The sequence below is a fragment of the Cololabis saira genome, chromosome 23 (assembly GCF_033807715.1).
Source record: "Cololabis saira isolate AMF1-May2022 chromosome 23, fColSai1.1, whole genome shotgun sequence".
NCBI classification, from domain to species: domain Eukaryota; kingdom Metazoa; phylum Chordata; class Actinopteri; order Beloniformes; family Belonidae; genus Cololabis; species Cololabis saira.
The window spans coordinates 18,540,555-18,567,633 of record NC_084609.1 but is presented as its reverse complement, the minus strand read 5'-3'; the positions used below and the strand labels follow the sequence as shown (position 1 = coordinate 18,567,633).

General features: G+C 40.9%; 1 protein-coding gene across 5 annotated transcripts; it reads left to right on the top strand.

Annotated features, from left to right (window-relative positions):
* The first annotated feature begins 2,937 nt into the window (after positions 1–2,937).
* waslb (WASP like actin nucleation promoting factor b) lies at positions 2,938–27,079 on the top strand. 5 transcript variants are annotated; one of them, XM_061714096.1, is made up of 12 exons: positions 2,938–3,330; positions 12,444–12,578; positions 12,691–12,777; positions 13,093–13,189; positions 16,227–16,250; positions 19,906–20,086; positions 21,565–21,607; positions 23,229–23,382; positions 23,545–23,562; positions 24,294–24,835; positions 24,920–25,025; positions 25,896–27,079. In XM_061714096.1, the coding sequence occupies exons 1-12, from the start codon at positions 3,226–3,228 to the stop codon at positions 25,955–25,957; spliced, it is 1,554 nt and encodes a 517-aa protein (XP_061570080.1). In that variant the 5' UTR covers positions 2,938–3,225; the 3' UTR covers positions 25,958–27,079. The 5 variants fall into 5 exon arrangements, with proteins under 5 accessions (XP_061570080.1, XP_061570082.1, XP_061570081.1 ...); XM_061714098.1 differs by lacking the exon at positions 16,227–16,250; XM_061714097.1 differs by lacking the exon at positions 23,545–23,562.

Below are 27,079 nucleotides of genomic sequence, written 5' to 3'. Positions count from 1 at the left end.
CAGAAATGTCTCAGTCCAGTGGTCAATATTGTTGAAATTTGAGGAATCTGTGAATCCATGAATGGATGCCGCTTGTACTTCCTTGTTCACATTATGACAGCTTTCGGAAAATCTTGATTTTTATGAACCAAACTGAAATCATGAACTGTTTTGAAAAAGGTTTGTGAACAAAAAAAGGAAATGAGGTCACCTTAACAGTCAAAAGTAGCATAGTTTACCACATTCACCATCTTTCACCATGGACAGGCCTTTGTAATAGGAGGAAATGGTGAATGGGATTTTTATAAGTAATACTGGAGTTTTCCTTCATTTGTTAACATGCTCCTCCTCTTACATGCCTGTTTCCCCGTCTCTTGTCACCTATTTTTTTTCCCCATCTTACTTTCTCTCCGGCATCAACATGCATTGAACCATAATTGTGCCACTGACTCAGACTGAATCACTGCAATACCCATTAAACTGAAGGCAGGTGGAGCAGTTTTGAGTTTTGTTGGGTGTTTCTCGCCTGGTCAGTCTGGTTTTTCATGCTAGACAAGAGCGGGGATGAAGGCTGAACTGGGTGGAAGCACGTGGGATTAAAAGAGTAAAGTTGAGACAAGTTGAACACATGGGGAGAGTGAGATCGTGAGAATAAAATCAAAGGCAATGCAAAAGAATAAAATGCAGATGATTATAATTGTGTGTCATTAATGTGTCAACCCCACACTTGGTGCAGATATCAATAACCTTAATGTCCTGGGTTGCTGACACGCTCTTGAACACATATGCTTTTGGGTTCATGTTGACACTCAAATCAGCAGGCAGACTCCCAGGTTTACACATTTTCCAGCCAGTATGTCCATGTGGGCTCCAAATAGTGGCTTACTTGGGAATAGGCTGGGATTTGGCTTGAAATGGGTAAATGACATGGATCCTTCATGGTTTGGGTATCATGAGCCTTAAATGGTCCAAATATATAGAGCCCACGAGAGGCGCAAATGTACTAAACAGGCATGGGTTCAGATAGAGCCAAAAGGTGTGGATCCCATATAACTTCAATAAAATGTCCTATATAAGAAAGTTAACCATCTAGGACCACCCAAACCCAGCTTTAGCTCATATGGGACCCACAAATGATGGGTGGGGAAAATCCAAGAGTTTATTACAAAGAGATTGACTATTTTGGATTAAGTTTTCATGAAATACGAGTTTCCATTTAATGGCACTCTTGTCAGAAAGGTTTAAATGATTTGGCAGCTGAAGGTTTTTGGTCTGATTTAGATTGATGCAGTGATTAGATCTGCTTAACAGAATCCCAGTTTTATTTAAGGATTTATTTTTTCCCCAGAACCACTGAAATCCATTAAACACTTAAAAAGTAGAAGCAATTTGACTTTATTGGCTATATAAGATGGTTGTATTTAGTTTTCACTAAACAGCATAGGTAAGTACTGATATACTTCCTGAGTTACTTCAAAATGTGATACAATAATTCTCTATTGAACTGAAATATTTTTTGTAACAGACAAATCATGTTGTTACAAGTAGAACAATTAAGTAAATCGGCCATCTCAAAAACGACAACCTGTTTGACTGAGCATATTGGAGATTGATCCCTGAGGTGCATCGTTAAAGTATGCACAAGCCAGGCATGCTGCCTTTGTTCAAAAGGCATTTTTGCATTCTCAAAATATCTGCATTTCTTTCCAAGCTAGCTGTTGTTATGGGAAAGTTATGGTTTGTAATTATCGACTGTGTACATAGATAGAGTTCTGGAGAGAAAAAAACTGAATATACATCTAAAAGCTTATGCCAGATTTGCGGTTATTAACCCCGGGGTGATGTTCAGTAAATGGGGCATTCTTAATTTCCCCCTACATCATGTATGAGCTATTTATAGTTTACTGCAAAGAAATTAACTGAATTTGCATCTACCAGTTCAAGAAGTCATTTCATTTCATTTATTCTTTATTTAATTCATTGCTAAAATAAAACAACAAACAATTTAATACAAACACAAACGTTCCTAAATTGTGAATGAAAGGGAGCAGAAAGAAGAAGAATCTTATTTAATCTGCCCCTTTTTCCTAAGAAATCAATTTACAAAGAACGTAAATTAAAAAAATTAAAAAACAACCACTAAGTAAATAAAAAAATAAAATAAAATAGAATAGCCGCCGGCTATGGGTATGTCAATAAAACTTACCTAACATTTTTCATTATATTTCCTTAACATACAGGCTTTAATTGTTCTTTTGAATGTAATGTTTGATTTTGATTATTTGGACCATTATTCAGATTGTTCCATAAATTGATTCCTTTCACAGAAACACATTGTTCCATCAATTTAGTCCTGAATCTTGTTTTTTTTAAAGATCTCTGTTCCTTTTAAGTTATACTTGCTTTCTTTTTCCAAATCATCATTCAAGTTTCAAGTCATCATTTCCAAGGAGTTATTGATAAACTCTGAGAATATGTGGCTTAGAAAACTTCTTTGAAACAGCTCAAGTCTTGACCTCTGACTTCAAGAATTTTTAAAACTTGCTATCTTTAGAGTAAACTGATAACTACCGTGCATCTCGGTGAACACCTTAAAATAATCTAAAATACGGATTATGCTTTGCAATAATTCCTCTTTCAGGGGGAATTATAACATTATCTTTGCCTGCTGTACCTTATTTCTTATCTCCTCCTCTTTCTGCTCTCACACACATTCCTGTCATAAAAGCCACGGGCGGATAGGACCAAACCACTTTTAGGGGGGGCGCTGCAAGACTGGTAATTTAATAAACGACATATGTCCAGCAGGCTTTTACCAAAATATTTCAGACTTTTATAAAATAATGTTATAGACTTGTATAGTTTAGTGAGGTGTGTGGTATTTATCGTAGTGATTAGGTGGGACACAGCCGGGGAAGCGTCCCCCCCCGCTCCCACATAGTGGTCTCGTCCTCGCACTGCCATGTTGGATGGAGCGGGCTCTCGGCTCTGCGTCGGCCGGACTTCCCGCTAAAGTTTCCGCCGTGTTCCGTCTCCTCCCGGCCGCTGCCGCCTCCGCCTCATTCCCGAGGACCTCGCAGCACCTCGCAGCACCTTTCAATCCCAGCACCAGTCGTCGGGCCCGGTCGTCCTGCTCTGCCCCGGGGGTCCAGGCCGAGCCGGTGTGAGCACCGCGGGACCGTGCATGCCTCCTCCCGGCTGCAGACGCTCTCAGCCCCGCACACTTTTGCTGATTAATCCCCGAGAATGAGTGGACACCCGTCGCAGCGGCGGCAAACCAATGTCGGCTCCATACTTCTGACACAGCAGGAAAATGAATACCTTTTTAACTGCCTTGGCAGGAAATGCATCGTAAGTTTTTTGTTTTTTTTTTGTAATTTTTTTCCTGATGAAATTCTTGTGATGCCTGTTAAATCGACGCAGACCTTACGCCGTAGGGTACGCAGCGACGCGCACCCTACGCCGTAGTGCTCTGCGTCGGTGTAACGCAGGACCAGAAATCAGCCTTGAGAAGCGGTAGGCTGCTGCCTTGTGCAGGGTCTCCTGTCCCAACAGCAGATTCTGCTTCTGGCCTGCACTTTAATGTTGGGCTTTTACTAGTAAATGTGTGTTATTTTGATCAGTATTTGTGACTTTTAACCTAACAGCCTGCTTTGTTTTGACAGCCGCCAGCAGTGGTGTCAAACTTGGGACTATGACATGACTTTTCCCTTTTCCCTTTTTTTTTTTGTAGTCCAGTATTTGAGCTCAGTCTGCAGGAGTTTGACAGAGCTGAAATGACCAAATATATTAATGGTAACCAGTGTGAACAGCATTTGAGGTGTCTGGGATGTTAAAGTCATCAGCAGGAGGCAGGGCGAAGAAGTGATTTTTTTTTTGTTTTTTTGTTTTCTTCCCTTCTCATTAGCATTACATAACTGAGCTCAACCTTGCTTGTTTTCGGGAAGTGTGTCCACCGAGAAGAATGTGCAGACCAGACTTGGCAGAGCTGACTGCAGCTAAAAGTCCTCCTGCAGTCCTCCCAGTCACTGAAACCAGACCGCCGCTTCAGATCAAGTTGTAGCAATGTCACGACTCAGTATAGTGAGATAATCAGATATTACGTAAGATTCATTTTTATGTCTTCCTTGTGTACTCTTCCCGGCTAGCTCCATACTCAATTCACAGTCGAGGGAGGCGTTTTCAGCTTTTCCACAGCAGGAGTTATTCTCAGAAGAGGTTTCAGCGTTGAACCTTGGACTTCAGGACGTTACGATCTGTCAGGACAAGTTTCCTCTTATGCCTTGCACCATAATTTAATTTCTAGGACTGGGTACTTTAGTTGCTCTCATGCTTTGCTCTAGCATTGTTCTCACACTTGGAAATACTTGCTGATACTACCAAAAATAAGGATATCAGTAAATGGTACCTAGTGATTTTTTTCAAACATAATCCCAATTCTTCTTTGTTGTTCTTAGGCCCCGTTTACAAGTAGCAAAAACAGTGTTGTTTTCATGCGTTTTGAGTCACCAAAACAATAATTTCTGAAAACTCCGAGCAAAGTGGAGATTTACAAAAACTCTGTCTTCACGTTTGCTTGTAAACAGTGAGAAACAGACATTTAGGCTTCAGAACGTCGCATTATGCGACAGAAACGTCACCAGCGTCATATGTGCGACCTGTGTTTACAATTAGTTTGGCCAATGTAGTTACTCGTGTCATTTGTTGTTATTTTTCCAGGATTCCGATTGGCTAGCATGACTTTACGCTTCTCGTTACACTGCCGCCTGTAGGTTTGGCTGCTCGTAGCACCGTAACAGCGTATTTATGCAGGTTTGTGTAAATGATGGTATTTTTCAAAATGTAAAGGGGGAAATATCCGTTTTTGTAAATATGTGAAAACGTGGCCTTACACTGCCTTGGAAAGGCCTGTTTTCAGTCTCCAGGTGGAGAAGTAGCAGCACACGAGTTGTTAGACTGAGCTAGCTATCTAGTATTAAGGTTGTATTATTTTAAGCTGGAAAAATCAGGAAAACTGCAACATGCTCATTATGCAAGGCTGCCGTTGAGGTAGCATTGATGTAACTTAATATGACATTAGCAACCTTATTGGGCAGTTGTGGGGCTATCATGAAAAATTACAAGTTTAATATATTAGAAGAACCGTGGGGGAAAGCGTAGCGGCATCCTCTGGCTTTAGCTTTTCAGAAATGGGAAATCCTGCACCCAAAGCTAGAAACCAGAGCAATGATGAACAAAACTATAGAATTAACTGTCCTGGATGACCAGATGCATTGAGGCTTTAATGATGTTGAATTTCACTGCGTAATTGAACATCTGGAGCCGCAGTGTAGTGTTATTTATTTATTATTTAATAATTGTTTAATTTGTCATTTAGAAAATGGGGAAAAACACTTGTAAAAATAACACTCGTTTCGAAACAGTAATCACTATCTTTCGACACCCAAAGCCCAGCACCGGAAAAAAAAAATATCTGAACATCTACTTTTGTTCTTGGTCTCGTTTACAAAGTCCAGATTTGCTTCCATGTCCAATTCTATCCGCTTTCAGTTCACTACAAAATATTTCTGGTTCAGTGCCAGTTTTTCCTTGATGTAAAGAAGACAAACCAACAATGGAATTATGTAGGATAAAGCTTTGCACAACAACAGTAAAAGGCTTCCTTCAAAGAGAGATTCTGGGTTTTATGAATCAATATTTGAGCACGTACCCAGCCCTATCCGTGTCAGCAGTTGAAACTAAGGAAAACACTCCGGAGAATCATATCAGTAGATATTTGCAGTAACTTTTACATTCGTACTACGTCTTACCCAACCAGCATATGGTTCATCCATGTAACACAGTTTTTTATACTAGAGGTTGACCCATTAGCTGGCTGATGGATCATTGGACATTTTTAAATAATCATTATAGGCCAAACTTGAAAATATGTTGCAAATTCATTGCAGGTTTTTGTTAATTCAGTCAAATGTAGGCATCATTTTATTTTTTTAAAGATGTCATTTAGTATACAAAAGATAAAAGAGAATTGTCCCAATGTGACAGCCAAAATTTAAAAAAAAAATTGGTATCATGAATTGGCCAGCAGGAACCACAGTTCAGTTCAGCAACACATTTTCGCAGTTGTAAAAACGTCACAAAGAATCTTGCTTGAGTTAGGCCATGCTCCCGTGATATTGGTTGTTCGGACTAAGGTGGCAATCAAAGTAAAACAAAGTTTTAATTTTATTTAAAGTCTTTAGTCTGGTGTCGTTCCATGGTGCAGTTGGTGTCGGCAACTAATTTGGAGCACTGTTGTTCCTTCATCTATAAAGAAACCTGCTTGTAGTTGTTTAGAGTGAGCCTGCACCTTTAAACCCTAGCATTAAGGCCTTTAGATGTAAGAAGATGTTGTATGTTGCAGGCTTTTGTGACATTGTCTAGTTTAGTGGATGTTATTATAAAATTAAGCAAAGCATTTGGATGAAAGTTAATGGTTTGAAGACTATAAATCTCAGATTCATACATGGATGAATGGTCTTTTTTTAAAACATGGCATGATTCATAAATGCTATGTGCTTATCCACTACCTACCTGTAATGTAGTCATGTACTTTCAAGTCAACTGTAAAGTCTGCTGTCAGCAGTGTGTTGAGGAAACAAACAGCTTTAACATCTAAGTGTCTCCTACAGCCAGAAAATGAGAATCAGGGAGGGATATTCTCAATTTGACTGTTTTGCATCAGAAATGGTACAACAGCCTGAATCGTGGCTGCAGAGCAGTTTTGCCAGGACTTCTTACAAATGTCACCCATTGATGTCATCCAGAAAGAATGTCACACCCTCTCCTGTTATTGATCGTCTTTACAGATACGACTTGTTTTAAAGTCAAGGTTTCACGTTGACTATTACAAGCTCAGGTGTGTTGAATATTTGTTGAAACAGATCTCTTTGTGCTAATTTTCTGCTAACTTACAGGTGATATATTTTTTATTGCTGTTTCACAGTGACTTTGATGTAGCTTATTCTCAGGTAACTTCCTCATAGTAATCTTTGTTTCCTCTAATTGGGCCTTGTAAAGGTGCTGTGGCTGAGCAATAGAACCGTGTCTCTTCCTCTTTTGTACCAGCAGAATCAGCTGCTGTAAACCAACCATCCTGTGGCCTCTTGAGTCGCCCGTGTATGAAAATGTTTGCCTTGGAAAGGCCACGTTTCCTGTTTCACAACTCCCATGATCAATCCTGTACTCGGGCAAAAACTAGGATGCCCCGCCCCCCTCCTTTACGTGAACACAAGCTTTTCTAAGGTGTGTTCTGCAACTGTGTAACCTGTTTAAAATCCTGTGACATAGTTCCTCTGGCATCCTGACATGTGACACAGACGTGGATTTAGGAGCATTCTTTGCAGTCCCACACTCTTTGCTCACGTACACGTCTTCTCATGCAGAGTGAGACAAAAAGAAATGTGTAAGAGAGCGTAGAAGAGACAGGCATTGTGTGTCCCTTCCCCTCCTCTCTGACCAGTCTGATAGGAATGCCAACCAGAGCGATATGATGCAGAATATGTGCAGAAAAAAATCTTTCCCTGTTGTCTTTTTGAGGTTTAAAGCCTTTTAGTTGCCAGATTTATTCGATCTTGAAAAGTTGTGCTTGCATACTATTTAGTTCTTTGAAAGCATCGGGCACTTTTCCTGCCAGTTTATCTGCTTTCCAGGGGGATTAATGGTGGCAAGCGTTGGCGAGCATTACCTCAGGAATTGTTGACCTACTAAGATTATCCCGGGAACCTTTTTCTTTCAAAAACCCCATTACTATCTTTGTTGCCTATGCCTTTTCAAAAATAAAGGTTTTATTATAGCTTTTTATTCTTATTAAATTAAATTTAGATAAATAGTAATAGTAATAAATAGTTTTTTGTCATGATGAGTCATGCTCTCATTGACAAGAGCGATGAAAGACACCTCTAGGTACATCCATACACAAAGGCCTTACTGATTGGTTTTACTCATTGGTATTCCTTGTGCTGATTTCAGCGTCAGCAACACTGTCCCACTTGGTAAAAGGTGGAATGGGTCCAGTTCACACTGTGTGTCCCTGTGTGTGTTTGTGTGCACAGACTGCCTGATCAGCAGTCCTGTCCTACAGGAAGTCCCGTGGTCGGCCTCTTCTGGTGATCTGTGCCAAAGAAAAGGGACACGACTCCTCTCTTCCTTCATTTTCCCCTCTTCCAGATCCTCTGTCACTCTATTTCTCTTAAGTCTCACCTCTTTTAAAGGCATCTGTTCCTTTATTTTCGTTAGTCACGTTTCTTTTGTCCCACGTCACATTCTCTCACATGAAGTAATCTCTTTTTCTTTCTCTGCCTTTCTTGCTTTGGCCAGCCACTTTTTCTTCATTCCTTCTTTTTCCACCTTTCTCTCACTTCCTGTTTTGTTGATGACAGTGCTTAGATTCTTTAGCTGTTATTGAATACTTGGTTACCAGTGTTCACCTTCTGAATCATCCATGTGGTCTCTATTAAGTAATTACAACTATCATATACTTTAAGGTATTATTCAGAAAAGCTTATCATTTGTTATAATTACAATGTGATACAAGGTAGATGTGACTCAACCTGTTTGGTTCACCTGGTTGTTGAGAACTGCCACCTTTTCTTTATTTTCTTTGTTCTGTAAAAATGTCAAAAATCTAACATGATAGACTAAAATGTTTGACTTCTTTTAGAGACAATACAATCTCATAACTTTGCCTGTAGCTGCTGCAGGACCAGAGTTTTACATGTACACACATTTTTGGTCCAAAAATCCCAGTATTACTATCAACACCTGGAGTTTGTTGAGACACATCCCTGTAAGATGCATCCATGCTTCATACTCTTTTATGTCTATAGTTGTTTGAACAAGACCTGGTTTATACTTGGACTTTTTAGATATTTCTTGCAAATTATAGAATCAGAATAATGTTACTTTGTTGCACTCCTCAGATATTAGATGTTCTTCTTTCCAAAGGCTCCAGTTCACTGCATCTCTAGTATTTGTAATATGCTGTTTTGACACCTAACGAGTGTGTCATGCCTGACGTTTGCAGACGAGTCGGCAAACTAGTCTTCCATGCAGTCTTTGCTTGCAATAACCAGCGTTACTTTCTAGAGCTGGGTATCATCACTGACCTCCCGATACGATACGATTCCGATACACTAGGTCCCAAGACGATACGATTTCCGATACGATTCGATATCGATATTCTGGTTACAATAAGGGAATAACGTGATCCTTCCATCGCCATGTCCGGCCAGAGAAACCCCACCCTGTCTGGTGAAAAGAAGCAGCCTGCTCACTCCTCAAATAAGGAGGAGACTTGAGCTCAGTGCAGGGCCTCCCGGGGCTGTTAGAGGGAGCAATGCCCAGGACTGACTTAGGTAGGAGCACTGGGTGATAAAATGGGAGGAAAAAATCGAGATTTAAAAAAAAAATTTTTTTTTTTTTTTTAAATCGATACTTAGATTTATGTATCGATAATCGTTCCTACACATGCATATCGATAAAATATCGATATATCGATATTTTTAACCCACCCCTATTACTTTCTGTGCAATATCTTCCGTTTCACATCAGAGTCATACTTAAAATCCACCTATACAAACATTAAAGCTCAGTGTTTGATCCCTGTCATGTTTATTTGTGGATTCACCCACTCAAGTAATCTTTGGTTTCTGAATTCACATGAAAAACACTCATGACTTCCTTCCTGATGGGATCCATGAAATAAATGTTTGTGTTGCTGGAACGTTTATATTATCAGTATCAAAGTTTAGTCCTCTCAGTCTGCGAGTGAACGCTGCAAACTGTTTAACTGTGCAGGCTTTGTGCTGGTTAGTGATTATATCATGAGGTCATTACGGACAGACACAAAGTGGGTTTGGGAACAAATACTTGAGCGAGACAGTGTGTTCTTGACAGAAGGGTGGGTAAGCAGGCGATTTGGTCGGGCTTTGATGATGTCATAGACAGAGCTCCACTTCCTGCAGCCTTTGGTCCTGTCAGGAACGATCAGAGCTCCGCGAGCAGATGAAGCCGCGGGGCCTCAAAGCCTCCACGCCATCGTGCTGCAGCAGAAATGCATCACAAAACAAAATTCTTATCATTCTTTTCATTATGCGTTTTTCTTGAAATCTAAAGTAATTAGGTTAGACCTGATGCAACCACTCCCATGGTTACTGGCAGACACAGCCAGGTTCACTGTGAGGAGTTCATGAACTGAGGGAACCTGATGATGATTTAATTTTGGTTCCTTGTTTATTGTTTTTTTTTATGGGACATTGCATTCAGACCTTACAGAAACAGCCCTTTTGGAGTGTATTAAACTGAATTACAGTCAAAGTCCTTGAAACGGCTGCATTTATTTATAATTAAAGCAAGCATTGCTTGTTGTTGTTGCTGCTGCTGTCAGTATTATGTGTCGGGATATTTCTGGGAATTTCTCCTGATGAGCTGTGACTGACTTCCCGCAGCCTGTGTGTAAAACATCCAGGATATAAAGACACAAATGTGCAATTCCCAGGAAAAAAAACAAAAAAAAACGCTTATCCTCTCTGTTTTGGAAACAGGTGGTTTCTTTTTCTTTTCTTTTTATCCTGACTTTGCGTGCCCACTTAATTTTAACATGCCATTCACACTAAAGTACAAAGCACAATGCAGAGGACATGTACTCTGTATTGTGTTAAAGTGTGCAGCATTTCCTGGAACTGAGTGAAGTTGAATCGGTGTTAAAGCAGCGCCAGGCATTTCCCCTCATGATATTCTTGCTTTCATGTGCACCTTAGTGGTTGTGAACCTGGACCCCCGACTGAGCAAACCCTCTACAGCAACATGTTAAAACGGTGGGAGTCTTAGTCAGCCTTCTGATCTTGTGGCGCTGTGTGACTGAGGTGTGTTCTCACTGTACACGATACTGTACAGTCTCAAACAGACAGACTTTGCCCTCCGTGCCTTTGAAACTACAGCTTAATCAGAGAAAATACAACCACCTGAAGGTTGTTTTACAGTGCAATTAAGAGGCGATGTGGAGAGACTGGAAAAGAACTATGTTCCCACTTTTTAAAAGAAATTTAGAATCTTATATGGTATGGGCTTAAATATCATGAAATAACACGCCAGATACAGTTGGAGAGGTTAGCTGAGATGTCTGCTTATCTCAACTTTACCACTTTTTGGAGACGAACGTTATGTGCATGCATGAGCTAAGCCTTAATATAGCTTAAATACTTAGGAGTTTTAGACTTGAGGAGATAAACAGGTTTGCACAATGTTTTAATACATAACCAGAGATAAGCCTGGTTATCCTGCATGTATTTTAAGGACACCACTCTCTGCCGGTGACGTCATCTGCTGTCAGTCAGGTCCTCTGTTGTGAAACAGTATCAGGTTTTTCATGTTAATGATACAGTTATTCATTTTAATAAGACTGCAAGGGTTTAGTAAAGTCACATTTACTGATCGCTAAGGGCTGATGTTGATGGGTGAAATGGCATGACATCTGCAGTGTGGTTCTCATCCTGTGTGTTCGTGTTGTCATACTTTTTGCTCTACTTGGGAGTGTTTAAAAAGCTCAGAAGCTCACAAGATTTGGTTCATTCACAAATATTTTTTTAACTGGATTGCCGCTTGTTATATTGACCCTTAAATTCTGAAGACGGCTCGTTAACTCGAGCTATGCCAGGGCTGTAAACACGTACATCAGTTTGAGATGCGTGTCCAAAAAGGTGACGGCTCTTCATTCTGCTTCTGAGTTGTTTGGACGAGGTTTCTGCAACAGTGCCACAAACATGAGCATGAGGACACGCAGCACCTTGCTGCAAATGCCATAATGCCTTTCTGGATTTGAATCGTGCTGTTACAGAAGACATGTCAGTCATTCTTGAAAGAAAATAGTCCACTCTTAGTTTCTCCTTCAGACTCCTTCAGACTAGATATGATTCGCTAGTCACTTGTAGATGGTATCTTGCTCTAAAGTCGAATCTCCAGACATATTTGGTCGTTAGGTTCTTTGTCCAAGATCTTGTGCTGAGATTGATATGAGGAGACAAGGAGGCCCAAAGTTTAGAGATGAGAAGATCCTAATTGTGCTTTAGATTTAATAAACATGAAAATGGTTTGTGTCTTATTTTGCTGCCTTTTCTCCTCAGCAGTGACTCACTACTCCTGCTGTTCCTCAAACATTGCAGCTGACGGAGCTCAAGCTTTGCAAACTTAGATTTTATGGATTTAAATAATCAAGAGATCAGACGCCTATCAGTAAAACCAGTGAAATGATCAGCTTTAACGCATGTTTAGTAAAGATGATGTTCATTCTAATTCTATATTCTGCTTCTTTTTGTGTTTATCTTCTGATGGTGTTGAAACTTTAAATCACTCTGAACACGTACGGCTGCCCTGATTTTCAAGCGCATGTGACAAAGTTGTCCCTCTCTCTGTGTCCGTCCCTGCAGACGTTGTCTTCAGCCGTGGTCCAGGTGTTCACAGCAGACAGGAACGCCAGCTGGATCAAGAGATGCTGCGGGGCCGCCTGTCTGGTCAAAGACAACCCCCAACGGTCCTACTACATCAGGGTCTTTGACCTCAGGGTAGGCACATACACGCTGTGCTTAATCACTGCAATACATGCTACAATACATGCTCTGTTCACTAAATGTACCATAGCTAATACATTTACTAAAGTCTGTGTGTTTTCTGCAGGATGGCAAGATGATGTTTGAACAGGAGCTGTACAACAACTTTAACGTACACCTCCCTAAACCTTACTTCATCACATTTCCTGGAGATGTGAGTAGTTTTTACATTTCATCTTTTATTAATCATATATTTATCTTTGTTTGGGCCCACATGTGTGGTCACAGAGATGTATTTTTTAGAGAAAGATTTAGATTTTATTCATTATTGTTGTCATGGAGATGAGGCTCACAAAGAGGGTATTTGGCAGATTTTTTTTTTGTGTCTCAGTACAACAGAGTCATGCCGTTTCCAACAGAGATTTCCATTGCTCTGAATTTTTCTAGGGAAAGATGTTTGCGTAAGTTGGTTTATGCGGTTAGTGGAGGATTATTATCAAATGTTGTGCTTTTGTGCGTTTGTTGACAGGCGTGCCAAGTGGGTCTGAATTTCGCCAGCGAGGAGGAGACCAAGCGTTTCCGTAGCAACATGAATGAGCTGTTGGGGAGAAGACAGAGGAAAACTGGTACCAATTTACTTCTGACGCTGATTTACCTGCAAACCTCACCACTGGTCTAACTTGCTGAAAAAAAATGACAAGATTGCAACTTCTTACAGTCCTGTGAAAAATAGAAGAACCGTCGTTCATATCAAAGGTTTTATGCACAAGGGCAAAATTAAAAAATGATAATCCGGACCAGCTATGTCTTAAAATAGGGATAAACAATCTCAGATGAACAATTTGTGATATATTGTACTTGTCTTTTATTGTTTTTTCCCTTTCTTTTTAACAGAAAAAATAAATTTTTCCTTACTTTTTCCACAGTAATAAAGGGGTAAGGGGTGAATAAAGGGGTTGTTTTCACTCAGCAGGATTTGCAGGCCGACCTAGACAGGATATATCAGTGAGCAATTGGTGGTCAACTGTTGACCCTCAATTATGTGCAAACAATCCAAAGACTCATAAAAGATGCTCAACAGCACGTCACTAAAAGATTGCCAACCCATGATGGATCTTTAGCAGGTCAAATATCTACAGCCATTGTGGGAATCCCCATTTGAGCTACAGACAATGAGAGAGAGAAAGAAAGGAATGAAGTGATGTCACTGTGAGGAAGGCAATCCCACAATGGAACGGGAATATTTAAAAAACAAAAAAAAAACAAAAGAAAACCTTTATAACACGCAGCAGTTGGGGGAATCTGAAACTTTTCCTGCCTGAAGTTGCTGCCATATGTTCTTATCAAATTTACTTTAGTAATAGATTGTCTGCAAGTGTGAGCAACCCTTTAAATTCAGAGCTTCTGTCAGTTTGATGATCTAGACGTCTCAGGTGTGAGTTAAGCAGCACTTCACGAGCAGTGAAGGAATTGTAGCTGCTCTTTAATCCAGAAAATGCAGTTTCCAAACAGTCCTGTGATCGAAAGATTCTTAACATTTAAAGCATTCAAGACGGTTGCCAGTCCTCCTAGAAGTTGACATCCCAGCAAGGTCAGACTGTACAATGGCCAGAAAATTATTAATAGAAAACAAACAAACAAAACAACCACATCTCAGAGTTGATGCCCTCGGTTCGGGCTGGAAGGAGAAGCCTCTTCTCACTGGAAGCAACATTGGAGCAGAGCTTAGGTTTGATGTCCGGCACAATGTTCTTCGCTCAGATGAGAACAAGCTGCAGATGTTTGATCACAATATGAGGCATCACATTTAGTGAAAGTCAGATAGAGCAAATTGTTAATACATACCTCAACTTTCATTATTTGATTTGGGTTTATTTTGCAACTGCAGGAACCGTGCACCTCGCCCTTTATTGAGTTGACTGAACATCTCTGCACACAAGTTTTATAGAGTTAAACGTGAAGCTGTCAAGCAGGTGAAACTTGGCTGAAAATGATAAATGATAATGTTACGCTTAATGATAACTTCAACTCACTGCTGCAGCGGTTGCTTTTACAATTTGATTTAATCGTTTTTTTATGCACGAACCTTCTGCATAATGACCTAGTTTTTGTTAAATTGAGTGACATGGTGTCATACGTCAATGATTGTTCATCTGAGGTTGTGTCGTACTTTTAACACTTCATGAAGACCTTTTTATAAAAATATATCTATGTATAACACGTTGGCTTTGAAAGAGTAAACGTTTTTGAAGCAGTCCTCCGTGTTTGAGCTAATTTCAAGCCAAATCATGTCATGACAGTAAATTCCAAAATTTAAGAAAAAGCAATAATTGGTTTGGGCTTGAAATGATCTCAGCAGATCAAATCCGTTTCTAATCTTGTCATTTTTGAAATTGTCATTTCGACTACACAGAATTGGGCAAAAAAGGATTAATTTGTAGTAATTGAAAGGCATTAGAAACATGCCGTCTGAGATGTGCTTCGGGCTCCAGAGTTATTCAAACTATTCTTTAACAAACTGAATATAGTTGGACTTTTTGGGGGGGATTTTTTGCCCAGGTCTGTTTACTCCACCAGCTTTTATACCTAAACTGATCGACTGTCATCTCTTCCAGTTTGAACCTCTTGCTACCATATTAGCGAAACCATTTTTAAACGTGCCTCTCCTTTGATTTCAGTCAGTCGTACAGTAGTTTGAATACTTTTGCATTTGGAGAGTTTCTCATTATTATAATTTTAATCAATGAATCCCAATAGATCACACCCAGGATTTTAAAGAAATTATCATCAACTGACCCAAGAGGGTCCTCTACAATTTAATATTAAAGTGCAGCCAAATTAATTTGTACCCTTGTCTCTCTTAAGAACACTATTTCCAAATGTTATTCCCAAAAATATTTTAGTATTCTTCTTTGTTAATCAATAGAATGCATAAATTGTGTTCTGTACTTGCCCTCACACAAGCTACAGTTAGACTTTTGGTGTCATGGAAACGTTGTAAGACTTGGGTCCACAAAATCAGTTGTCTTTGAAGGAAAAACTCAGAGACGTTGCGTTGACACGTTGTGTATTCACACCCACACAGATTCCTCCTTAAACTTCCTACTGGCTCTCTTTTCATCTTGTGCTTGATGAAGACCGTCCGTCTCTCCTTTTACTGCAGGTCATTTCCTGACCTGTAACATCAATCGTTCTATCATCTTTTCACCTCAGCGCTCTTCATTCAACGCCGAATCCTATCTTCTTTTTAACCCTTGACCGCTGGAAAACCCGACTTTATTAGTGACTTGTGTGTGAATGTGTTTGTGTTTAACTCCTCCGAGTATCCCTCCTTTATTAACAGTAAGTATAGACAGTGATCGGATCGTCTCCTGGAAAGTATGTATGTTTGAATGCCTGGATACAGCTGAAGCTGTGACGTGTGATCATTTATGTCTCCTAAACACACTAACAGGACACTTTGCTTGGCCATGTTTTTTTTTTTTCATTTTTTTTTTCTGAGTAACTCCAATCTGTGCTGCACATGCACAATCCCGCCGACTCCTGCGCTAAAAATACAATCAAACTCTTTCCTCTGCGCATCTGCTCTCTGACTCTCAAATCATTAACACAAGCTCCTGCTCGGCTCAGGGTTTTAATGATATAATTTGTGTGTGTTCACAGAGAAGAGACGCGACCTTCCAAATGGTACGTTTTTCCACTGTTTCCTTCAGAAATGATGAGAACTGTGAAGCTAGAGTCAGACCTGTGCGTGAGTCTAAATCTGCTCATTATGTCCAAAGGATGGAATTTAGGATAATTCAGGGTTTTATGAGTTGTTGTTTTTTTCCCCTTTCATTGTGGAAACTTTAAAGCTTACATAGCATTTCATATTTGAGGTTTAGCATGCACAATATTCTTAGGTAGATAATTAAACAACAAACTCAAAACAGTTGGGTGGACGATACACAACACAGAGAGGAAAAGAAGCAGTTTATCGATGGAAAATGTAGTTTCAGCTTCAGGATCAACTCACAAACCAAAACAGAAGTGTTTTTGAAATTGATCATTACAAGTTGAGCTGCTTCCTGTCAAGTGTGCTCTTTTTCTTTTTTTTTAAACAGTAAAGAGTAGGGTATGTCTAGCGTGGAATCAGGAGTTACAGTAGAAACACAACTGCTGTTTTTAAAATGTTGCATCAGTGTTGAAAATGAGGTGAAAACAAACTCAATCTTTTTAGTTCAACTTCACTGTGATTACACCGGAGGGATCATCTGACTGTTGTTTGTAGTGGAGGAACTGTGGTCTGCTCACCTAACAGATGGAGTACATGTGTGGATATTAATATTATTCTCTCTCTTCTTGATATGCAACACAACATGCACCACTTAGCTTTCAACAGCAGCTCATAAAATGTTGGCAATATTTTGTTTGATGACTATTTTTATATGCAGCCATACAGATGTGCTGCTTGTATCTCAAACAGAGTCAGCATGGTATTTTCTGTTGCGTGTGGTCCATAGCTACATATTACATCAGATTGTTTCTTGCCAAGAGTTCTGGTTGTTGAATATTGGTTTTTATTGTTTACAAAAAAGGTCAGGAAGAAGTGTAAATTGTGGGTAAAAACAGAACCAAAATCTCAAAAACTAATGCTTTATTTACAATAGCGCATACAAAACATATTAAGTTATAAAAGTAACTACTTTACCTTTTTGTGAAAAATATGGACTTATTTGGAATTTGCTGGCACCAACATGTCTCAAAAAAGGGGGCGACCAAAAGTTAGTTGTATCAAAAAGAAACGCCTCGAGGAGCATCTTGTAACTAATTACTTTACAAAGCTGCATCTTAGCCACATGATTTGGTATAAAAACTGCATTTTAAAGAGGGAGTCTCACAGATGCATCTGAGTCAGTGAATCTGGAAAAATCTGTGAGCAAGAATCTAAACGGGAGTGGAGCCATAAAGCTTTTCAGCAGCGGAAATGCCTGCATCCCTGATGGTATGGGCTGATACAGCTGCATCACTGCTTAAACATGTGTACGCAACTTTCTCACATTCAGAGGTCTTTGTTTCAGCAAGGTATTGCTTCAATCTGTCTATTACAAATCTTTGGCTTCGTAGCAGAAGACGGCAGATTCCTACAATCTAGACCCTAAACCAAATTAAAACATTTGGCTCGTGAAAGGAAAAAAAGAACCAGGACTGGTGAGCGGCTCCAAACATGTACAGTATGAGACATGAATCCTCTGGAAATGTATGCAAGCAGTTGTTTCATGGGTATGAGGAGACAATATGGCTCTTGGAGATTTGCAATTGGATTTAGTTTTTATTTATTAATTTTACAGCATCAAAGCTTTTTGGAACACGGGTTGTTTTCATTATGAACATGGACGGGAAAGAAGAGTTAAAAGCACAAATCATCTTAAAGCTTAACGTTCCACATGTGTTATGCAATGTCACTTTAGTTTGTCTTGGATGTGTCGTGCAAGGTTTTAGTTTGTAATTGAGTTCATAGGGATGTAGGAATTAGTTCCTTTGCAGTGAAAGTCATCCTCTTTCACTCCGCCTCGCACTTTCTCCTCTCTGCCTCCATCTGTCCTGGTCTCATTTCTCATCACTGCATCACGTCTCTGTCACCGTCATCTTTGCTCTGATTTCTGTCCCGCTGCCTTTTCCAGCTCATCGGTGTCCCGGTCTGCCTTGTCCCCCCATCTCTTTATTTAATCTCAATTTCCCTCCTTCTCTTAGCTGTTGCTCCGTATTCATCACTTTTTTCACTCCTCTGATTTGACATGTTTTTAGAAAACTCAGAGATTAATGTGGGATTATGACATGGGTGGTTTTTAATGATTACGTAAAGGTCGGTACTAAATCCTGAATGATTTTCTGGGATTAGATATATGTGTATTTAGCAAGAAAGGGGAGGAGTTGCTCATCGTTGTTGGTGGGTGGAAAAAACGATCATAGCAAGCCAGCAGTTTAGTCCAACTGCAGGAGGAAGAGGATGAATATACTTTAGCTGCTGTCTGGCTGTTTTCATCTGACGTTTGTTTTGCAACAGCAAAGCTGGACGTCTGCTTCCCCAGCTAGTGGTATTCGCAGGTTGGGAGCATAAGGGACCATCTTGCCTCCTAGGTTTTTATAAAATCGGCCACAACTTTTCTCTTAAAAGATTGGAATATATCTTGTTTCTCCTGTTCTTGGCTGCATCCATATTCAGGATCTGCCCATGTTCTCACGTTCGTCCCGCCAAGCCGTCAGCTACGATGATGTTTTGCACCACTTTTCTTTCGAGTCCTCCTGAAGATCTGAGTAGCGAGGGCGGTGGGGGAAGAGCAACGGGAGGCAGAGGTCTGGGCCCGTGCTGCCTGTCGTCGTTGCAATGCCTCGTCCTCCCTCAGGACGAACTGTACCCGTCTCTTTCTGACCGCACCGCTCGGCTCTCCATGTGCGCTGAGGAGCGAGCTTGCAACTTGGTCGGTAAAATGCTTCTTGACGTCAGTATGAGCAGCTGCAGAGCCAGAGACGGTGGGTGTATTTGGGACCGGGTGAAAAGGCGGCGCGGTCGCTCAGCATCATCTTCACCCATCCAAACTCCTAAGAGTCCATGTAGAGAGAGTGTAAAAGGTGTGTGTGGTTAGAGTTTATGTGATCTCAAAACAAGACGGTATAAGCTCTTTAAAATGAACCCGTAAGCCAGTACTTGGTATTTGGCTGCATGTTGTATCAAAGAGACGGCGTGTCAGTGGGTTTACTTGTGGGGAGTCCTGCATCGTCTGCGTCTGGTCCTTTTTAGAAAAAGAGGAGAAATACGGCCCTTTCATCGTCATGAGTAGAGAAGTCTGTATTCTTCAGTTAAAACGTAGAATTCGTAGAGCTGTTGGATTCCAGAGATGTTAATTTTGTTTTGGAAATGTATTGTTATTCCACCTCATAATTTGGTGCATTTTGTTTCATGTTTAAACGAATAATGATAAAGACAGATGATGCATCATCTGCAAAGGTGGACCCACTTTAGATGAAGTGGTGAAAGACTATTGAGTGCAAATCGGTAACAAACCAGAGGACTTGTATATTTTGATGAAATGCTTAGTTTCAGCTTCGGGTTTGTGTCGAGATTTAGCTCAAATAACTTGTAGTATCCACTATAATGTATTGTGTACAGCAAACTTTAATCCTTCTCTTCTAAGCAATACATTTAAATAACATATCTGTCCCACATGGTCCAAGAGTATCAATAAATAGTCTGTTTCATCACTAAAATGACATAATTGACCCTGAAAACTCTTGTCGGACTTATGTTTCACAAAATGTTTCCACAAATGTAACGTTGGTACTTTTGTCCATCATCTTCCAGGACCTACGTTGCCCATGGCCACAGTCGACATCAAGAACCCGGAGATCAACAGCGTCCAGCGTTTCCACAACTCTCAGGTGAACAACATCGTGCACTCGTCCTTCCCCAGGAGGGAGAAGAAGAGCAAAGGGAAGAAGAAGAGGTTGACCAAGGCAGACATCGGCACACCGAGCAACTTCCAGTAAGTTGATTTCTTTGAGGTGAACACTGACCAAAGCTTGGTAGCAGATCATCAAAATGTTCCTCTGTTATATTTAAACATGTAAACCCTGAATCCCGTTTATCTGTTGGAAGTCCCCCCCCCAACATCTGGCAGGTGTTTAACAATACTCTGTCTCTCCAACGAGTGTTTTCTTACATGCCGTCTACTCCCCGATTCAAATACCTACATTCAATTTTAATGTGGTCAAATCTGGGCTTGTACCAGGCAACTCCATAACTGTCCGTTATTTCTTCCCGAGTTCTTTTTATGGATTTATTTTCAGGATTACAATCCTACTGAAAGATGTGTTTCTAGTTCAGCTTCCCCTTTAGGGGACCGTGTATTACCATCACAACTCCTTGATATGTTGGAGAATCTGTAGTAGAATTGACTACACTTGATTTTAGTCCACGGTTGGTTACCCCAGAGGCTCTCACCTTCAGCTGTGTATTTATAGGCAGACTTTGCCTTCTTTTGAGCAAAGGCTGCGTGCAGTCTGTTCCTGATTGTAGAGACATGCACTTAAACGCTGACAACTGCAGTTAGCAGCAGTCGTGGGTTGAAACTTGGAGACTCCTTTTGTAGATCAGACAACTGGCTCTTTGGGTGAATTGACTGTTGGCAAACATAAACCCTTTGTAGACACTTTTGCTGACTCGAGAGTTTATTTTTCTTTTATATCGCTTTGCAGACTCATGAATACTTTCACAACCTTTTTTTTCCCCCCAAAAGAAGTCTTAGTAAGCACTTTAGTTCTTCACATAATGACATCACTCATTTAAAATAGCAGTGAGAACTGCAGATTGTAGATATTACTGAGTTAAACCAGATGTTGTTCACTTGTTGCTGATTTACACCCAAACTGGAAGACTACATAAATGTCCTTGTATTAATTATTGCTTCCTTGATATTACCACATCACCAGCATATTATCCATCCATCCATCACCTATAACTGCGGATTCAAACACTAAATAAACTACAGACACTGCAAATAATAATGTCTGAGGGGGAGGGGAGAGGGGCTGCATTAAAGCGTGGAAAGCACTCGGTTTATGTAATGGCAGCTTTGCATTTATGCAATCTGTTGAATTCCTTTTGAAAAGCAGATCTGGAGCCAAATAAACTCCTGTGCCAGCGAAGCGGTCATGTGACTTAAAACGAGCAGTACCTGTATGATCTAATAAGATTGATGTTGCGGGGTGTTACATAAAAGCCCCCGGGTGCTCGATCAGACGGGAGGCTGAATTCATGCCATCAGATTAAATAAAGCGTGCATGTCTGAAAAGGGTTTTAGTGTGATCTTAATCACGTAACATGTCAGCGGCAGGTCTGTGGGCCATCGGGGTTAGAAGCCTCCGTTCTCCTCATGTTTACAGTAAACAGCTGCTTGACCTCATGTCTTTTAGCGTCTTCTACTTCCACAATGCTCAACCTCTCCTTTTCTTTTCTTCACAGGCACATTGGCCATGTGGGCTGGGACCCCAACACGGGCTTCGACGTAAGCAGCACTCTGTGCAACACTGTGACTCGTTTGCATGCGCACATCTGCACAAATTAAACTACGTGACGTCGGCCTTCTTAAAACTTGGCTCATCCGTCTGGCGGTCAAGCATCGCTTTTTTCAGACGGATTCTCTCTAATTTAATATGTGCTTCATAATATTAAGCTGAGCTGCGTGCAGAAGTCGTAGGGAGCGTTGCACAAGGAGATTTTGGATGACTAAAATGAAACCTGCATCTGCATAATCCATGGCCTCATTCCCAAATAGCGTAACCAGTAATACTGCTGGATTCTGGATGATGGGTTTGAGATCATGCAGGTCAGAAGGCTTATTGGGTCTGCAAATTAAAATTAAGTTTAGTTTTGTTTTGTGTGCTGGATGCTTTCAAGGCCCTGGATCGATTTTTAACAGATGACGTCAGTCAAACTAAGCTTGCTCATCTCATTGGCGTCAATTCATGAAACGGCATTATTTGAACTGTTTAGTTTAAATCAATATGGACTTTTTTCTCAAGTGAGAGAAAATAACTTGTTGATCCTGATTTCTTTAAAGAGCCGATCCATGTTTACCTTGTTTTGTTTGGAATAGAATAGAATAGAATACACTTTATTGTCATTGTGCTCAGGTAACAATGAGATTGGTTGGGATGTTCCCACCAAAGTGCAAAGGAAGCAAAAATAAGAGGAATAATAAATATGAAAAGCACAGTATAAAAACATAAAAGCAATACAAACAATACAAAACAGACTCCCACATCATTCAAAAAAAAATACACCTGTTCTGTTCTGTTCTGTTCTGTTATGTTATGTTTTGTTGTGTATTGTTTAGCAATCTAATGGCCCAGGGGTAGTAGGTATTTTTGAGTCTGATCGTCCGCTGCTACAGGACTCTGTACCTGAAAGCTTCAGGTTTGCCAGAAGCTCGTTGAACTCAAAACCAATCATAAAGTTGTAAAAAATGTGGACACGCATGAAGATGAGTATTTGTGGGTTCAGGTTTCCACTTATTAACTCCATTTGCAGGATGACGGCATGCAGTAAATAAAGACAGCCGAGTCAAAGCCGGTATTCCGAACTCCACCACAAGGTGGCAGCAGAGCAGCTGGTCAGAGGGACGTGGTTGCAAAAGTCTCAACAAAACAGATTACAGGATATTTCCATTCAGTTTATGATGGACTCAAACGCGGCTTCAGACTGGTTAACCCTTCTTTTTAAGAGACACCTGCAGTCCTTACAGAACCAAACTCAGCCAAAGGATGGAGTGCAGAGATGCAGCATCATAAATGAAATGAAAGGAGACTGATAATCTCTGTTTTAGTCGTATTGAAGAGGCCGGTATTGTTTGTATTGAGGGACCATCGTGATGCATACCAGCTGGTGTTTTATTACAAATCAGTCACGAGAATTTCATTTTACAAGAAAAGTCCAAAGAGAATTATAATAATGGCTTTGATAGGGCACTATATTCATGAAGGATGATGAGTATAATTGTTTACCGCGTCTCTAATATACACTAATGGAATTTGCTTTGTTCATTTTTGTCTTGTACATTTATAGTTTATTGTTTCACAAATTTCCAACTCGTGTGTCGAACATGATGGTGTTCTTTTTTTCTCCAGTTAAATAACTTGGACCCTGAGCTGAAGCACCTGTTTGATATGTGCGGCATCTCCGAGGCTCAGCTGAAGGATAAGGAGACCTCCAAGGTGATCTATGATTTCATTGAGAAGAAAGGAGGCGTGGAAGCCGTCAAAAATGAGCTCCGGAGGCAAGGTGAGCCAGTGCTGCTGCAAAACTACTGCCAAACTATAAACAATTGTAGAATATCTTCTGTTGAATGTGATATAAGTATGTGATTTCACAGGATTTCTATCATGTTAAAACTGTGTTTTAATGGTCTGATTGTCAATTAAAGACAATCTATTTTATCCCCAGGTCCGCCCAGGTGGAGCGGTAGGTTTTTATGCATGACCTGCAGTGGCAGCTTATGACGGTGCATGTAGAGTCGGACTACAAATTCAACCTGTGTCAGATCTTTTCAGATACCTCAGTTGTTAACCGTTTGCTGTTTCACACTTGTAATACTTGGATGTCCTGTCTCCAGCCGGCTCTGAGCCGGCTGGAGACGCACCGGGCTGCTCTGTCATGTTGGGCAGATTTCCTTTTGTGCAGTGATATTTCTTTAAATACTTTTTTTAACTGTGTATCTTCTTTCCAAGCCTTACGAAAAGCTTAGCAACATTCTCAAGCTTCAGGTCCATCATATGTTAAACCCTCTGCACGTGAATTGGCTCTTTTGACACCAGCATTTAGTCTTCAGCAGCAGAAAGGTGGACTTGAAAAGCATGTTTTCTTGAAGTTCTAGGAGTTGAGTTTGAGGTGCAGCTGCAACCTGCTGATGGTTTTATTTCAAGGTTGCTTCCCCTCGATTTGCCAGTTTTTCTACTGTTATTAACACGAGTTACAGGTGAGAAGGCTGCCCCCTGTAGCTCAACTTTTTAATTGCATGGCTTGGCACAAGCGGGACTTGTGGAATGATCATCCAGATGTTTCAGTCGTACGTTTATGATGAAGACGGTGGGACTTGAAACAAGTCTGAAGTTGGTTCTGGATGTTTGTCTCTGACGTAGACGGGACACGTTATGTCTCTAAGGATAGTTTTGTCTTTTCTTCTCTTCTTCCAGCTCCCCCACCACCTCCATCCAGAGGCGGCCCCCCTCCTCCTCCCCCACCACCACACCACAGCTCCGCCCCTCCTCCCCCCCCTCCTGCCCGGGGAGGACGGGGCGCCCCTCCGCCTCCTCCCCCCTCCAGAGCTCCGGTCTCTGCCCCCCCACCTCCCCCTCCATCCCGAGTGGGCATGTCCGCTCCCCCGCCTCCTCCGCCCAGCCGGGGCTCTCTCCCGCCTCCCCCTCCGCCAGCTCACGCCTCCCTCCCCATGGCCCCGCCCCCGCCTCCTCCTCCCCCCTCATCCTCAATTCCATCCAGTACCGGCGCTCCTCCTCCGCCGCCGCCTCCTCCCCCGCCTCCCGGCCCTCCGCCCCCTGCTCCTCCACCCTCCACGGAGGCTAACGGAGGGGACGGTGCCCCGGGCAAGTCGGCGCTGCTGAGTCAGATCAGGGAGGGAACCCAGCTGAAGAAGGTGGAGCAGAAGGAGAGGCCGGTGTCCAGCGTGGGCCGGGACGCACTTCTGGACCAAATCAGACAAGGAATCCAACTTAAAACCGTGAGTAGCCGCTCATCACACACCTGACCCCCCCTCTCCCCCATCAGGACCATGCCTCCTAACTGTGCTGCTTCATGTTTACAGAGGGATGACGCAGATCCAGCGCCTGCCACCCCGACGCCCTCAGCAGGCATCGTTGGGGCGCTGATGGAGGTGATGCAGAAACGGAGCAAAGCTATTCACTCTTCAGGTACGAACCACTGACACGAGTAACACCTCCTCCATCTATGAACAATAGATCAACCTCTGCTCGTACACATCAGAATAATCAAACACTTTTGATTATAGTGTCCGACCGATCAGCCTTTTTTTCAATTATTTCGATCACCAATTAGGGGGAAATCAAAAAGACCGATAGCCGATATCAGCCGATACGATTATTACCCTTTTTTACCTTTTTGGGAGAAAACAAATTTCAATACAAGAATTCATTTAAATGAATGGTGAAAAATGTATTGCTTTAACTAGGAAGGACAGCAATATTCACTTCGCGCGGCTCACACATCAAAAGTGCAAATTATGGAACATCAAACAAAACAAGCAGCATTTCAGTTATTAAAAATAACATTAAGTGAATTTTCTCTTTACATAGAATAAAAAAGCTGCCTATAAAAATAACAAATTAAGAGGAATAACAGCCTCAATTTTAGAACAGTCAGGCACAATACTCCCAATTCCCAGACCCAAACCACAGCAAGTGCCTACTTGGAGGTAGTAACAGTAAGCTAACTAGTACACATGACAAACAACCAAACAGTACAGGTTGTGAAAATGGCTACACAGGTTGTTTTTTTAAGTGCAAATATAAAGTTTGAGCATTTTGAACATTCTTAATACAAAAAGAAAATGCAGTATTTCAGTATATTTCTTAATTTTTCTTAAAAAAAATAAATAAATTGAAATTATTTATTTTCGATTTTTTTGGGGGGGGGCCGATACCGATTATTAATAAAATTATGAATATCGAATTCGATAATCGGCCACGGTCGATTATCGGTCGCCCACTATTTGATTATACTTTTATCCGTGAAGCATTTTTATGGATTTTTCTCCTCCACAGATGAGGACGATGACGACGATGAAGATGAGGACTTTGAGGATGACGATGAATGGGACGACTAGTGATTCCACCCCCCTCCCTGACCCCTCGATGATCATGACACTAAAAAATGTTCTTGTCCTTCTAAAAAGAAATTGTTGATTTCAAGGTTATAAATGTAAATGTTCTATCAGTTTGCTGTATATTTCTGTTGCCTTTATGCTTTTTTTTATTATTAATCTGTGCAATACCTCATTTAATCTGTAAATGTTTGTCATTCTCATCTGTCTGTCGGCTACGTCTCTTGATAACGACTCTCTTTTGAACAATCCTTGTTCAAAACTAATTTTTTTTCTCATATTTCTCTTTCACCCCGTATCTCTCTATCTTCCACTCCCTTCTGTCGCCAGCAGTCGATCATTTCCACCAGTGATTCATCCATCTCTGCTTTCAGCTGCCTCTCATTCCACGCTGTCCCTCTCCCACATTCCCAGTACCCAGATTAATGTGCAATTTTCAATTACTTTTGAAAATCTGAGCTGAATGTCTTTTCTTTTCTTTTCTTTCATATATCTCTTGGTCAGTGATTAACGAGAGGGCTTACAAGACAGCTAGATGAAATGCCACAAACCTTTGGTTAATTGTATCATCGTTTGTTAGGAGGGAAAAAAATGAACTATTTTCATACCCAACTGCTCTGTAGTTTATTTTTACGTATTCAAATGATCCTAGTTTAGCACTCATATTTTCTTAAAACGGAGGAGAAAATGCTCTTTTTGGAATATTTAGCTTCATTTGCTGTGGACTGTAAATTTGCTCCAGAGTTTTGAGTCTTGTTATATTTTTGCACAGATCGAAAGAGGAGACTCGCTGCATGAAAATGGGACATTTCCAGTCTGCGTGGAAATGAGATGTGCATACGCTTTAAATAATGAGACCGAAGAGACTCAGACACCAACCGTTAACATATCACACTACACACAGTAACAGAGGTCGCCCGCAGTGTTATGGCCGCCCGTCTGTTTTGTACTCATTTAGTTTTTTTGGTCCTTGTCACACTACAGATTCAGATGAATTTGTGCTTAGATTTCTGTTTCTCTCCTGTTGTTTTTTTAAGTAGCAAGCAGAGTATTAATGAATGCCTGTTTGTTGTAATCGGCTCATTCATCATGTAAAGCTTGAGGAATAAAGACATTTTAGTTTTA

Bases quoted from the DNA above. Each gene is read 5' to 3' on its own strand.
- waslb (XM_061714096.1), top strand. From the start codon at position 3,226: ATGAGTGGACACCCGTCGCAGCGGCGGCAAACCAATGTCGGCTCCATA. The intron at 12,579-12,690 runs GTAGGCACATAC...TGTTTTCTGCAG, and splicing joins TCAGGGTCTTTGACCTCAGG to GATGGCAAGATGATGTTTGA. The intron at 12,778-13,092 runs GTGAGTAGTTTT...GTTTGTTGACAG, and splicing joins TCATCACATTTCCTGGAGAT to GCGTGCCAAGTGGGTCTGAA.